Raw genomic sequence first — 16,299 nt, 5'->3', positions numbered from 1 at the left:
CGAGAACTACTTTCTTTTGGAGTCACCTTGTGATCTCTCTTTCTCGACCAAGGTTTTTCGCGCCGTTACCCCCCTACTCCGTTCTCTACATAGGCCTACCCCCGCCGCCAAGGAATGCGCCCCGAGGGCAGGATTAGGGCAGGTCACTGCTTCTCTGGGTCATTCTCCTCATTAAGTTCGTCGTATAGCCCAACTTGGCAATGGAAGGATGGCACTCGGGGACGGAAGGGAGGGCCATTACCCGAAAGTAGTTCTCGGTAAGCATGTTAGGAAAAATAAAAATTACTTAAAATTTTTGATTTGTTCCAACACAAAATACTTACCGAGAACTACTTTCTTTTGGAGACTTATACTTTAGGAGGCGGGAGTGCTATTCTGACACTTGACTCGGCACGTAGGGCCTAGAGGGCTATGGAATGCGGGGGCCTATCAGAGTGCGGGAGTGAGGGTAACTGCACAACCTTACGCTATTATCTAAGACTCACCTCTTGAAAAATTCTGACGATTTCCCCCGAAGTGTAGTCGCGAAGAATGTGTTCATCTTTGGGGACAGCCTGTAAACTCCTAAGAGGAGAGCCAGAGAGCGGGTAGGCGATAAGGAGGGCTTCGCACTCGCTCCTATCGGAGGCTAGCCCTGCAAGTGCCTCTGGCCTCACCGCTACACTGTTTGGAGGGCGGCAATGACTGTCCCAATGGAGAACCAGCTTCCTTATAGGATCTGGCGATCACCTGTCTCAACCAGAAGGAGATGGTGTCTTGGAAACTTGTTTCTTATTAATACCTGTGGAAACAAAGAGGCTCTTGATATCCGGTCGGAGATGCGCTGTCCTTTCCAGGTATTTTCTAATTGTTCGCACTGGGCACAATTTTAAGTCTTCTGCATTACCTGTCTTAAGGATGGCAGGAATCGAGAAACCTTCAAAACTCGGGTCCCAGACTGCCGGGTTTTGAGTCTTGGCCACAAAAGAAGGTACGAACTTGAAGGATACTTCTTTCCACCCCTTTGAGTGAGAGACGTCGAATGACAAACCATGGATCTCTCCCACTCTCTTAGCGGACGCCAAGGCCAGCAAGAAGACGGCCTTGAGGGTGAGATCTTTGTCCACGATATCCTTCAAGGGTTCAAAGGGGGAACGACACATCATCTTCCGGACCTTGCCTAAGTCCCACTGGGGCACCTTTCCCGCCTGAGGGGGGTAAGACTGCTCGAAGCTTTTGACAAGCATTGCTATGTGTCTCGAGGCCCTCAGGTCGATGCCCTTCAGGAGGAAGACTTGGCCTAAGGCAGCCCGAACCCCTTTTATGGCTGGGATTGACATCCCTGCTTTGTACCTGAGAAACACCAGAAAATCTGCTATGTCTGGGACAGAGGCCTTAAGAGGTCTAATGTGCCTCTCAGAGCACCACTTCGTGACGGAGGCCCATTTTGTCTGGTAGACCGCGGCTGGCGACTTTCTCAGGAATAGAGACATTCTCTTAGCCGTGGAGGAAGAATATCCTTCTTTCTTCAGGAGCCGCTCTTTTAGTCTTCAGTCGTGAAGACGTAGGGAGAGTGGGCTGTCGTGGAGCTTGAGAAAGTGAGGCTGGCGCAGAAGGTCTGACCTGGCGGACAGAGGCCACGGCGCTTGACTCGATAGGTCTTTTAGATCCGCGAACCACTCTCTCTCTCTCCGGCCACCAGGGCGCTACCAAAGTCATCTTTAGGTTTCGGGCCGTCTTTACTCTGTTGAGCACTTGTCTTATCAACGTGAAAAGGGGGAAAAGCGTACACATCCAGGTTGTCCCACTTGCGCTGCAAAGAGTCTTCTAAGGCTGCTTTCGGGTCTGGTACAGGGGAGCAATAGACTGGGAGTTGGGCGTTGAGATTGTTGCAAAGAGGTCAACCACCAGGGAACCCCAGCGTTGAATGATGAGCTTGGCTATTCCTGGGAGAAGGGACCATTCTGTCCCTACTATCTGGCCCATTCTGCTGAGGCCGTCGGCCAGAACGTTTTTCTTCCCGGGAATGAACCTTGCTAACATCACCACTTGATTTTCTTCCGCTCAATCTAGACTCTCTAAGGTGAGATCGCACAACTCCTTCGATTACAAGTACCCTGCTTCTTTATGTATGCCACTACCGTGGCGTTGTCGCACATCCACGCCACGGTGTTCCCCTTTAGCAGACTTGTGAAGTGTAGGCATGCCTTCTGGACTGCTTCCAAGTCCAGGACATTGATGTGGAGTTGCCACTCCCCTTCCAACCAGGTCTCTCGTGCCGTTTCGGCGAGGAGAAGGGCTCCCCATCCCTGGTTGGAGGCGTCTGTGAACAGTAGTAACTCGGGAGGGCCGGTCCCGAAGGTCGTCCCCTTGAGTGAGTTCGACTGGCAATGCCACCATTCTAGGGAGGGTCTCGTGTTTGGAAGGACTGGGATTAGCACCTGCTGTGAATCCGTCTGTCACCAGAGGTTCCTGAGATTCCATTGGATGGATCTGAGCCTTACCCTCCCTTGGGGAACTAGGTTCTCCAATGAGACCAGGTGACCTATCAGCCTCTGCCAGTCTTTCGCCCTCCTGGGGTGTTCTGACAGGAACGGCTGACTAATATGCCTGGTTGTTTCTTATCTTATCCTCCGAAGGGAAAATTTTCCGCGAAGGATGTCTAATGTCATTCCCAAGTAGTTCATTCCGGTGAATGGGGATAGATTTGACTACTTCGGGTTGATTACGATCCCCAGATCCTTGCAAAACTGGAGGAGACTTCTCCCTTGTTCCTCCAAGAGGACCATTGAGGCGGAAAGAAGCCACCAGTCGTCCAGGTATCTGATAAGGCGGATGCCTCGTTCGTGAGCCTCCACTGCGACAGCCGTGGAGACTCTCGTGAACACTTGGGGCGCTGTTGACAGACCAAAGCAAAGGGTCCTGAATTGCAGGATCTGGGAACCCTATTTCACTCGGAGGAACTTCCGACCCGAGGTGTGGACCGGAATCTGGAAGTATGCGTCCTTGGGGTCGATGGTCATCATATAATCTTTCTCCCTCAAGGACAGCAGGACTGAATTCTGAGTGTCCATTTTGAAGTCCGTCTTCTTGACGAACCTGTTGAGAGCTGACAGATCTATAACCGGTCTCCACCCCCCGGTCGCTTTCTCCACCAGGAACAGGCGACTGTAGAAACCTGGCCCTGGGAGAAGAACTTCTTCCATGGCACCCTTCTCTAGCATGGACGACACCTCCTCTTGAAGGGCGGTCCTCTTTAACGGGTCTTTGGGATCTAGCTATTCTATCCGGTTGGCCGGATAAAGCGGGGGTGGTTCCGTTAGGAACGGAAGTCTGTAGCCCTCCTTTAGTACGGACACTGTCCAAGGTTCTGCTCCTTGAGTCTTCCATGCTTGCCAATGACGTCTGAGGCATCCTCCAACCCGAGGGTTGGGCGGGGATAGGGGGCCTCCCACTCTATCTTCTTCTAGAGGGGCGGCCTGATCTGCCTCTCCTAGAGGCGGAGTAACCCGACCTGAAGGAGCTTGAGGGCGCTGGAGCTCCCCTGCAGGGGGCTGAGGCGTTGCGGACCAGGAGGAAGAGGGGGGCTTCTCTCCTCATAGTGCTGGTAGAGGCTTGGGGTGTCGCGGCACTATCCGAGACGGACCTCTTATAGGGCGGTCTCCTAGGAGTCGTAGGTCTGGGGACGTTAGCCTCCTCCTTTTTCAAGACCTTCTCTATTATGGCTTCTAGTTCCTTCCGAGGAAACAAAGACTCTCCCCACAGGGGAAAGCTGCAAATGGCTCGCGCCTCCCTGTCTGGTGTCTTCCAAGATACCTTCGCCAGAACGGTGTCTCGCTTCCAGAGCACCCAGTTAGCTGTTAGTGCGAGAGACTGATATGTCAATAACCTAAGGGTTTTACCCCCGGAGGTAATGAGGTCCCTCAGTAGGCCTTGCTGGACAGGGTCCTCGGGGTCAAAGGAGGCTTGTACACCTTCCAAAGTGGAAGCCCACCAGTCCAGCCAAGAGGAGACGTTTACTAAGTCCCTCGACATTTTCTCCATCATGGAGGCTTCTGCTGGCGAGAACCAGACTGGGGCCGAAGCAGCTCTACCGTCTGAAACGCCTTGACTAAGGATGTCTACTACTGATTCCGCCTTAAGGGTTGGGGGGCCTCGGCATTGCTGGCCACTACCTTGCCGACATACTCCTGCTCTAGGACTAGATCTCGGGTTAGAGGAAGTGCTAGGGACGTCTTAGGTTGGGAGGGAGTCTGCATGATCCTCAAAAGGCTTGACTTCCAGGAAACTTCATCCGTACTTGCAGGTTCCGATATTTGTGGTGCCTTCTGAAAAGGCTAACCACTCTCCTATAGACGGAGTCCTCCATCAGGGAGCCCTCCTCTCCGTCAGCCGAGGTCTCGGCTTGGGGCCGGGGAGCTGGGTTACCGGGCACGCCGACTGGACGTCTAGCTCTTTGGGGCCAGGGGCGCCGTCCTGCCGAGGTACTGGATTTCATCTGCGGGGACGTCCGCACCAGGGGCCTGGGTTAACGCAGGCAATGCTGGTTCAGCAGGGACTCTCGTCCGCCCAAGGGCTCTGGGTGCCGAGGATGCGGTTCCCGTGGGCTGACCCGACAGCGGGAACCGTTCCTTCTGACCCGAAGGCCGCACCAGCTGGGCTGGTTCGGCCAGGCCGCCCGACAAGAAGCGCGTTTCCCCCCGCTGGGCGGGGTTAACCGGAGGCTTCGGGGACTTACGCTTACCTGTAGAGTCCTTCCTACGGCTTGATCTCGAGGAGCCGGGTCACCGGGCACTCCCCGGGCGCTTCGGTTCTGGAATACCAGGCACTCCTTTGCGGTGGTACCGGTCTTCCCCGGCGGGGAGCTCCGCACCAGGTTCGGGGGTCAGAACCGGCATCGCCGTACCGTCGAGGACTACCGTTCGTGTATTCTCTCTGGGGGACGCGGACGGGGATCCCCGTGGGCTGACCCGACGGAGGGAACCGTTCCTTTTAAGTCCGAGGGCCGAACCAGCTTCGTGGCCTTACGCCTGCCTGAAGAGGCCTTCTCGCATTTCTCCCTGCGAGGGTTATATCTGCGTCTGGAGGATGGCCTTCGTGGAGAGAAAAACTCTGGGTTGCCGGTCCGGGGAACGCTGCAATACAGACCTGGGAGGCTCCTTCTCGGCGAGGCCCTCGGCTGCAGAAGAGACTGAAAAATACGCCAAGAGACTGGAGAAGAATTAGGGACATTTTTCCCCCACATGGGGTCATCAGAGGAGACGTGGCCTGCTTGCACCAGGACTCCGTCTCCCCACACACTCTCGAAAGTAGTACTTACCTCGAACTACTTCTTAAGAGTTATCTTCTCCACAATAAACCAACCTCGTCTCCTACTCTGGGTAGGAGAGGGTGGTAGGGAAGCTCTGTCAGGCGAGACGCCCGGTGCTAGTCTTCTTAGGCGAACCCTTCGTCGCCTACTTCTTCTTGGTGCTAAACCGCACCCACTCAAACTCCTGGGGAAGAGCAATGGGCACTTCCCCGCAACTGACTTACCTCGTCCCCTACTCTGGGTAGGGGAAGATGGCTGTATAAGAATCTCTATTCGACGAGGCATCGGGAATTAAGTGGCGAGGAGAGGCTCGTCTTCCTGTGAGCCTCTTGGATGTATTCTTCCTCTTGGTGCCGAAGTGCACTCACTGCACTACGTTCCAGAACTAGTAGTCCTGACACGTGGTTGAAGGGGAACATAAGCTGCCCCTACCCGGCTAACACCGAGGATAAGGGGAGGAAGAATGATTTATTGTAAAATTGTTCCCTTCAGCTATTAATTCCTTGAAGGAAATCAAGGAATACTGTTCCATAACGCACACAACGCACGACACAAGCACTTAAGGAAATTAATTAAACACCGGGTAAGCACACGGTTGAAAAGTGAACGCACAGGAACACTTGGGAAAGCACACTGCGAAAAAACACAAGTCCCCACGCTGGGAACACGTGGAACACTAAACGCGCACAAAGGATCGAGAGAGACGAGAGTGAGGTGTGAACACCTCACGACCAAGGAACTTAATGAGGAGAATGACCCAGAGAAGCAGTGACCTGCCCTAATCCTGCCCTCGGGGCGCATTCCTTGGCGGCGGGGGTAGGCCTATGTAGAGAACGGTGTAGGGGGGTAACGGCGCGAAAAACCTTGGTCGAGAAAGAGAGATCACAAGGTGACTCCAAAAGAAAGTAGTTCTCGGTAAGTATTTTGTGTTGGAACAAATAAGAGTTGAAAGAAATGATTAAGCATATAACATATAGCATATGAAATAAGGCACATTTTCATAAACGGGGGGAAATTAAAAACTTTCTGTCCTCTATCAACCAAAGGGAGCCAATAGGCAAGATTTATCAGACTCTTTTCATTTGAGAAAGGTCATCTAATATAACCAGATTTATCAAACTATTTTCATTTGAAAAAGGTCATCCACTACAACCACATTTATCAGACTATTTTCATTTTAAAAAGGTCATCCAATATAACCACATTTATCAGACTATTTTCATTTGAAAAAGGTCATCCATTACAACCACATTTATCAGACTATTTTAATTTCGAAAAGGTCATCCACTACAACCAGAGCAGTAAAATTCTTAATGAGTTTGCTGGCAATTCTTCTAATATTTGTTTCCACCTAAAAACATGTTTTCTTATTTATGAAGGATACTTCATTCTATCACCCGTTACTGACTACAGTATAATGTGCCTCTAAAGCCTGGCTGACACTTGCATGAGTTTCTGGCACGCATTGCGTGACAATGCGTGCCACTTTTGTGGCACGCACTGGGAGGTTCCCGCACTGTTCACGACAAGTTCACGCATAGTTCATGCATAGTTCACGACACGTTCACGACATGGCACGACGAGTTCACGACAAGTTCACGACACGTTCACGCATAGTTTTCGCACTTCCCGCATTGGCACCCATCCTTCACGCCAGTTCACAACTTAGCCACACCATATAAAAACGGGGCTTCTCTAACCCGAGGACATTCTTGGATTGACTTCGTAAGAGACAACAATGCTTATTGTCAGAGACACCATTGCAAAGAGGAGAAGATACCTATACCTGGCAGCTGCTCTAGCCTTTGTTGGAGAGCAGCAGAAAAGGCTGGCGGAGGAAAAAGAGAAACAAAAGGCAACCCCACCTCGAAGAAAGATACGAAGGAAAGTGTGGGTCAGGGAATGGTTAACCAGAAGGCACTCGTTTGGACACTAAGACAGTCTATTGACTGAACTCCACAAGGAAGATCCAAGGGGCTACAAAAATTACCTCAGAATCACACCTGACCTGTTTCAAGAGATGGTTGACAAGTTAACCCTGCACCTCCAGAAGCAGTCCACCTTCATGAGGGAACCGCTTCAAGTTGGACTCAAGCTTGCTGTCACCCTCCGCTTTTTAGCCACTGGAAACAGAGAGAGAGAGAGAGAGAGAGAGAGAGAGAGAGAGAGAGAGATTTGGTTTAATTGAATTTTGGTCATATGATTACTACTACCACTACTACTACTACTACTACTACTACTACTACTACTACTACTACTACTACTACTACAAGAGAGAGAGAGAGAGAGAGAGAGAGAGAGAGAGAGAGAGAGAGAGAGAGAGAGAGAGAGAGAGAGAGAGAGAGAGAGAGAGAGAGAGAATTACTGTCCTGATCCTTCTTTTTATCCATCCTTCGCCAAGTCTCAACTCCAAAAACTGTGTCCTTCGTCAGAAGGGCAGCTGGGCATGTCTACTTATGCATCCCCCCACTCCCACCCCCCACATAATACCATTAACTTCTCGGACTTTTAAAATCTGGTGTGAATGTCACGCCACATCAGAGTGTGATGGTATTATTATTATTATTATTATTATTATTATTATTATTATTAGTAGTAGTAGTAGTAGTAGTAGTAGTAGCCAAGGTACAACCCTAGTTGGAAATGCAGGATGCTATAAGCCCAAAGGCTCTAATACGAAAAATAGCCCAGTGTGGAAAAGAAATAAAAAAAAAACTATATGGAAAATAATGAATAAAGAATTTAGAATATCTTAAGAGGAGTAACAATGTTGAAATATATTATTATTATTATTATTATTATTATTATTATTATTATTATTATTATTAATACTAGCTAAGCTACAACCCTAGTTGGGAAAGCAGGATGATATAAGCCCAAGGGTTCCAACAGGGAAAATAGCCCAGCCAGGAGAGGAAATGGCATGGCACGCATTGGCACGCACTGGCCCGCATCGTCCCGCACTGTTCACGACGCGTTCACTCCAGTTCGCGCATCGTTCACGACTAGTTCACGCCAATTTTGTCATGACAATGCGTGCCACAAATTTTGAACATTTCAAAATTCTTGCCACGACTGGCACGCATGCCACGCACCATTCACAACACGTTCACTCCAGTTCCCGCATCGTTCACGCCAGTTCACGACAAAATGCGTGCCAATGCGTGCCACAAATTCGTGCAAGTGTCAGGGTACCTTAAGGCTTGCGTTGTTTGTGTGGTTGCGGTAATCTTGCTTATGCTGCAATGGACCAGAGTCATTGTCAAAAAAAATGCCGTTTATCAATTCTTTTATAATTTTCTAGTACATGAAAATTGAAAATCTCCATACTCTAGTTTTTATGAAAAACTATCAAAACAAAATGGTAATAGTTTACCAATTATTGACTGTTACTTAGGAACGCATCCTTAAATTTTAAACATATTTGTCTCCAGAAGTGAAAACATTAATCACAATGATAAAATTCATAATAGTATGAAATGGTATATAACAGAGGAACAATAAAAATATCTTACGTTATCTTTAAAAAGAGCTTCGTTCCATGAATGTTTTTACAATGATGCTGATGTCATGGGTTGCAACCTCTAGAAATCCAAAAGGATTCATCTTCACAGTACATATCCGATTCTTCTCATTATGAGTCTTATACAGTCTTCATGACATTTTGGCATCATGGCTTCGTCTTCCTGTCCTTTGACAAAAGTGCATTTGGCATCCTGCTCATATATGATTTTATGCTCAGCATCCAGACACAATTGACAGCATTTAATTAGAATTACCATGTAGTATTTGGTTTGAAAAACTGCACCAATAGCGATGTTACCGGCATTGGTGGAAAGAAAGAGAGGGGCATGCAGGAAGGGAAAAGTGAGAGCAGTAGCAGCTGATAGAGTATTCTTTGTGTTGCTGAAGGCTGCTTTCTGAAGGGAGCCCCACTTCATGTTTTTTGGCTTGCCCTTAAGGAAGATGTAGAGGGAGACAAGACTGTCAGCGATAGCTGGCCAGAACCGGTGATAATAGTTTGGCATGACCAAGAATTCTAACAGTTCTTTGATGGTTGAGGGTGTGGGAAAGTTCTGAACAGCTGATACACTCTCAGGGAAGGGGTGGACGCCTTCAGGAGTGATGCTGTGCCCTAAGAACGATACTTCGCTGGCGCCTAAGGTATAATTATTGTACCAGACTACAAGGCCGTTCTTTTGCAGGGGGTCGAAAATGATGTGTGAGTGATGAAGGTGTTCCACTTTAGAAGAAGAAAAAACAACACAAGTACGTCGCCAACATAACAGACGCAGAAGGGTACGTCTCCTAAGATGCCATCCATGAGGCTTTCAAAAGTGGCCCCAACATTACAAAGGTCAAAACAGGAGTAATTGAATGTGTATGTGAAGAAGGGGGTGGTGATGGCAGTCTTGGGAATGTATTCTGGGTTCAAAGGAACCTTATAACACCCTTTCAGGAGGTTGAGAGTGGAGAACACCTTCACTTTGTGCAAGTAGAAGGTAACATAGACAATGTTGGGGAGTGGGTGGTGATCCAGTTCTGTCTGCATGTTCAGACACCTGTTATCCCCACAAGGGCGCAGGGAGCCATCCTTCTTCAGGACGATGCGTGGGGGTGATGAGCATGGGCTTGAGGGCCCATTTCTTCCATTTTGGCAAAAGTTCATTTAGAAGCTGTCAAATGATCTATTTTCACACGCCTTAATCTGGCAAACACCGGGGGACCTGATATCTTGATTAGTGATAAATACTGTACTTGGCTGGAACCGTGGGCATTTGGCAAAGTTCTGAGTGAAAGACTTCCAGGTACGATGTGAGGAAGTGGGCATAGGCCTCCGTCGGTGCACTGATGTGGAGCACGAGGTCGGAGGGTGTGGGTTGAAAAGGTGTTGACGAGTATGAGTCTACGTTGACTAAACGTTGAAGTGCTATATCAACCAGGAGGTGGAAATGGCTGAGGAAATCTGCACCGATTATTGGCAATGTTACGTCAGCAATGAGAAAATTCCAATGGTACTCGCTCCTCCCAAACGATAGTGGGAGTGTCTCATACCCTTGGGCTGGGATCTCAGATCCGTTGGCAGCTACCAAGCGGACGTCAGCAGGCTTAGAATGACTATGTCGTGTTCTGGAGAGTGACTTTGGTAGAAGAGAATGGTAAGTATCAATGTTTACGAAAAACTGCACATTACCTGAAGGGCTATATGCGGTCACTGAAAAGTGTTCAATTTTCACCAAGTAAGTGACCGATTTCACCACCTTACTTATAAACTCGAGAACATTATCAATTATGAAAATTTTGGTTAACCAAACCTAACAATGAAAGAGCACAGCACTGGGCTAATGAATTTGCTGATTTATCCAACACTGCGAATGTATGAGTGTAACGAGTACAGTGTATGCATCCACAAATACACATATATACTTATGTTGTGTTATACCAGTAGAAAATGGTCCTACCACATCCATATACACCCAACCGCTGAAGAGTTGAATGTGTAGGCTATGCGATTTGAGGGTTATCTTTCACAGGAGAACTATAAATAGTTTACCATCCACTGAAGAGTTGAATGTGTAGGCTACGCGATATGATGGTTAACTTTCATGGGAAAATTTTTAGGAGTTTCCCAACCGCTGAGGAGTTGAAGGTGTAGGCAACGTGCTTTGAGGATTAACTAGTTTTACAAAGGAACCAAGAGATTTAAAAAATAAATGTGACATTTCATGTTTTGATTCCTTTTATACTTTTCAACAATATCAACATGAGATGATAAAGGGGAACTATGACTTTCATGTCCCCATGTAGAAAAGACCATCCACTTATTAAAGGAGTAGACACCTCTTTCGTGTCAAGAGTTTTTACTTCCTATTTATACAGTGGGTTTCAAAAGCAGGTTAGTAATGGCTCATACCGCTGCTATTGAATAATGCTACATAACTTTTATAAATCTGATCTATGATCATAATTTAGATTCTTGACAGTAATTCTTTCAGTCTCTTGAAATCTATCTGATACTTTTCAATAGCCCTTTTACTTCTAATAACATTCCAGATATATTTTTACTTTCGACAATAACCATTTCAGCTTACCAATCATTTCAATCTTCTTCACATTCCTTACTTTCTTACTAACTGGTGTTCTTCCAAGGACTGCCACTTCTGGTTACTTTCATTCCTTCCTGACTCATACGTCTCAATTCTTCTATTACTTAAGGCCATCGAATAGATTTGTGAGTGAAATCTGCCTAAATATTTTATAATATCAATCGCAGAAATATTATACTGTAGAAAGTTGCCAGAAGGAACTTCCATCAGGACGACATGGCTATTTCACCCAAAAATAGATTTTCCCTACATCAAAATCTCTTATAAAGCCAATGATGATTTTGAAGATCACTAACTAAATTGGAATTCTTCAAGTTAATAGCTTCCTCTCCACTTATGTGAATGCCATTAGGAACTAGAATGAAACAAATAATTAACAATTATTCCAAACCAAAATGTTTGCGAGTTATATATGAGAACTATGAACTAAGCCGAGTCCAAACTTCCTCGTTCACACAGCAGCATGTTCTGCGTGACAACGTTTGATAAATCTAGCCTTTTCGACCATTGCTCTGTTCACTCCAAACCGAAAACCTACTATGACTCTACATCCACCAACAGAGGTTAAGTTAGAATGACCAAGTTCTCTTTCATGTACAGTAAAATATCGTTCCGGGGGGTTAGAACCCCGTGATACCTGACAGTAATTCTCTTGTGATATCACTCGCAGAATATATTATACAGTAGGAAGCTGCCTAAAGGAAATTCCATCAGGACGACATGGCTCGAGCCCAAAAAGGGAATTTACGTTTATGCAGGGCTAGTTTTCAAAGCAGGTGAAAAGCAAATTTCAATGAAATATTTTTTTCTGAGAATGATATCTTAGACCTTAGTATCTTGTATTTATGTTGTACGAGCAAACATTTATGCAATCATTATTTTTCTTTATACATCTGAGCTGGATTGTTTCCCAATGTGTTTACTTATTCTTTAAGAGAAATTTAAGATTTTGGGAAAACATTTCAACTTCATCTTGTACACGTCTTTGAGGAAATTAAATATCATCATAATTCAAAAATAATAATAAAAAATAATGCATTCTTAAAACAAAGCAAACAACTATTCCTGTTCTTCAACTTCTTAAAGCACACTAGTTATACACACGCTTATACAAATAGTAAATGTTTGATATTACTGATGTCAAAGTCTAACACGCAAGGAAATTTTGTTGAGCAAAAGCCGATATAGTACGCACATGGGAATTTCTTCAATATGAATTTCTAGTATGATATAATCTACACCATTTGATATAAGGCGTATTAAAAAAAACAAATATTTATCTACTTACTCGAGAAGTTGGGTGGGAGATAGCATCTTCGACACAAGAAACAGAAGTCTTTTGATCTCCAACATCAACAACACATGAAAAACCAAGTCCAGCCCCAAAAGTAGCGGCCACATGGTCCTGTAAAGCATAAAGATTCATGTTAATCTTACTCTAAAGACACTTGCACGTAAATGAATTACCCCCTTACGACCCATTACAAAACAAATGCAGACATCTGCAAAATTTATCATCATCATCTCACAACACTGCTGCTAGTCTTACTGTTCCAAAACAGTGGAAGACCACGGTACAGAGGCTATGGCACTAAAAGACTAGAGAACAATGGTTTGATTTTGGAGTCTCTTTCTCCTAGAAGAGCTGCTTACCAAAACTAGAGTCTCTTACCAAGAGGAAAGTGGACACTGAACAATTACAGTGTAGTAGGTCATCCCTTGAGCGAAGAAGAATTGTTTGGTAATATTGGTGGTGTCAGGGGAAAGGACATAGGAGAATATGTAAAGAATAGGGCAGAATATTCGGTGTATGTATAGGCAGAGGGAAATGAGCCGTAACCAGAGAACAAGATCCAATGCAGTCATGATCATGGTCTTACTTCTCGGAATGTTTTTTTCCTTTTTGCTTTAAAATTATAATAATTCTCATCTTTATATATTCACCGACTACGCTATTAACAGCTGTTGCTACTGCATGTATGATAACCCCTGTTATAATTTTGAATAAGAAGTGTGTGAAAAAAAACAAGGGTAACAAAATTGCCATCAGGGGTTGCAAAGCCAAGGTACTAATCAGTTTATACAATATATTATATCAAAACTAATTGAAGAACCGAAAATACATATAACATTTTAGTTGCAAATATGGTTAATCTGATAACTATATTGTTTATTCTGGAGATAGAAACTTTTTAAAATACTACCGAAGACCGGAGAGGGTAGTTTTGACCGAGAAAATGCTAATACAGTATTGAACAATAGTCCATTTCTTTTAGCGAGGCAGATTTGCACCGACTCGCAGCGGTGCCCTTTAAGCTTGGAAAAGTTTCCTGATCGCTGATTGGTTAGAATTATCTTGTCCAACCAATCAGCAATCAGGAAACTTTTCCAAGCTAAAAGGGCACCGCTGCGAGTCGGTGCAAGTATGCCTCGCTAAAAGAAATGGACTATAGTCTTAGCGCTGCCACAGCTCTAGGTAAAAATAAGGTTAAAATATAAGTTTATCACTGTCTCATCTAATCTGTATTTTATCTTCAATTTCTAAGTCACCTTATGTTTCTAATAAGTGGTTAAACCTTAGGATAATGTTTGTTAAGTCTGGGAAGATCATGAGGTGCATAAACTCTTATTTTTATTATTATTATTTGCTAAGCTACAACCCTAGTTGGAAAATCAGGATGCTATAAGCCCAGGGGCTCCAACAGGGACAATAGTCCAAGGAGGAAAGGAAACAACGAAAAATAGACCATTTTAAGAACAATAACATTAAAATAAATATTTCCTAACTAAACTGTAAAAACTTTAACAAGAAAAGAGGAAGAGAAATAAGATAGAATAGAGTGCTCGAGTGTGCCCTCAAGCAAGAGAACTCTAATCCAAGACGGAGGAAGGCCAGGGTACAGAGGCTATGGCACTACCCAAGACAAGAGAACAATAGTTTGATTTTAGAGTGTCGTTCTCCTAGAAGAGCTGCTTACAAGAAGTTTACTCAAAAGTAAAGTGTAAAGCATCTGTACCGCACGTGTTTTATACACACTCGTGTGCTGAAACAGTTTTGAATTTTTATCATATCACTCGCTCTTCCCTGCACTGTTAATAGACCACCATGTGTTTTCATGCTAGCACTAGCTTTTCATGTTTGAAATTTCGTGACGTTCTTGCTTGCAAGTAGCTGTATAAAAACTCAGTGGTTGTTAAATAAAGTTTAGTTGCATTCACCTCATCTCTCAGTTATCACCTAACTGCTCGCTTGCACACATCCTCAAGCATTTAGCGAGTTATTGGAATAATATCAATTTGTAAAAACTGTTGTCTGTGTATATATTGGACCTAGTTTTAAGTGATGGCATGAATAACATTGTATCTGATATAAATGTAGAAGAAAAATGCACTATCTCTCCAGTGCAAAAACTTATTACGTTTAGACTACCTCTACATAAACATGCAGTGGTGAAGAAAATAAACTTTAAACATAAAGCAAACTTCTCTCCTTTTGTATTTTTTGAAGAAGTTACAAAGAAAATAAATGATACTATCAGTATTCCCTGCGGGAGCCTCGATGATTGAGTCGGTTTGGGCAGCAAGCTCGGACTTTGTAGAAGTCTGTGGCGCAGGTTCAACTCTGCACCCGACTAGTCAGAAAAGCGGACACTTTGCTATCCGTATAGACATCTCTGGATTATGTATGTAATCGAAGGATTAGTTTGGGTGCTACAAACTAATACACACAAACAAACAAACAGCCATTCCAACACCTTCTAAAAACATTACAGACACCTTACACATCTCAAACTGTCGACCTAACTACGCCATGACTCCTCACTGCTGGGAGGAAGGGCGATGGTGTCTGGTACAACACACAAACATAAGCTACCGGGGTCTAGGCAATGTCAGGCAGGGTAGCCGGTCGGGACTACAGTCCACCCTAAAAGCCAAAGCAAAAGTCTTCAAAAAGAAGGCAACCGTGTTACCCCATACCAATGGGAAAAAAGCACTCTAATAGAAGAAGTATTCTTTGCGATCATGATAACCAACGTTTGTTGGGAGCTATGTGTGATGACTGCCTTAGGACCATATATACTAGGGTGAGTAAAAGTTAATATGATACCATGTGTCCACTGATGGAAAAAGATTATAATTGTTAAAGACCAATCTTCTTGGTTTGATGAAGAAAGAGACTTTACAGAAAAATGGGAAAAAGACGTAAAGAAAATGGAATTGGTTAAAAACAAAGTATATAGATGGAATACAAAACTGCAATGTGTCAATATAATTACCAACGAAGAAGGAAAAAAAAATAATACTATAAGAGAAAGACCTGGAAAGCAGCAACAGACATAAATAAGCTATATCATCTCCTAAATGGTATAATGGGAAATGTAAAGGAAAAAAGGCTACCAGAGGGGTACAGCGACTAGGAACTAGCAAATAATTTTCTAGTATTTTTTTAAAAAAGAATAAAAAATATAACTAGGTCATTTACAAATATTCAACATCACATTAGTGATACACTGGTAAAATTAACGGTATTCAATAATATAACACAAGACGATGTTAGCAAGATTACCAAGAGAGCAAAGAAAACAAACTGTACGATCCACCCAATGCCAATATTTGAAGTAACTGGAGAAAGAAACTTTACTTGTCTAGCTGATATAATTACAAGAATAGAAAATACAAACATCAATGACTGTAAGTTTCCCAAATCTGAGAAAATGGCTATAGGCACACCGGTTCTGAAAAGTGCTGTAGATTATCAGGAATTAAGCTCGTATACACCTATTTTGAATCTATCCTTTATTTCAAAAGTGCTAAAATACGTAATTTTAGAACAACTAATCAGTCACTTTAGAAGAGATTGAAGCTTTGCCAGACAATCAGTCTGCTTACAGAAAATTATAC

The 16,299-nt window shown here is 44.5% G+C and overlaps 1 protein-coding gene across 1 annotated transcript in view; it reads right to left on the bottom strand.

The window, feature by feature from the left end:
• LOC137636467 (actin-related protein 8-like) overlaps positions 1-16,299 on the bottom strand; it is a 162,146-nt gene that overhangs the window by 34,485 nt on the left and 111,362 nt on the right. Inside the window, exon 4 of the mRNA XM_068368896.1 lies at positions 12,686-12,802. Within this exon, the coding sequence (XP_068224997.1) occupies positions 12,686-12,802 (117 nt within the window). The remainder of the gene's footprint in view (positions 1-12,685; positions 12,803-16,299) is intronic.

This window comes from Palaemon carinicauda, unplaced genomic scaffold (genome assembly GCF_036898095.1).
Source record: "Palaemon carinicauda isolate YSFRI2023 unplaced genomic scaffold, ASM3689809v2 scaffold306, whole genome shotgun sequence".
Classification (NCBI taxonomy): Eukaryota; Metazoa; Arthropoda; class Malacostraca; order Decapoda; family Palaemonidae; genus Palaemon; species Palaemon carinicauda.
This window is presented reverse-complemented; position numbering and strand designations above follow the sequence as displayed.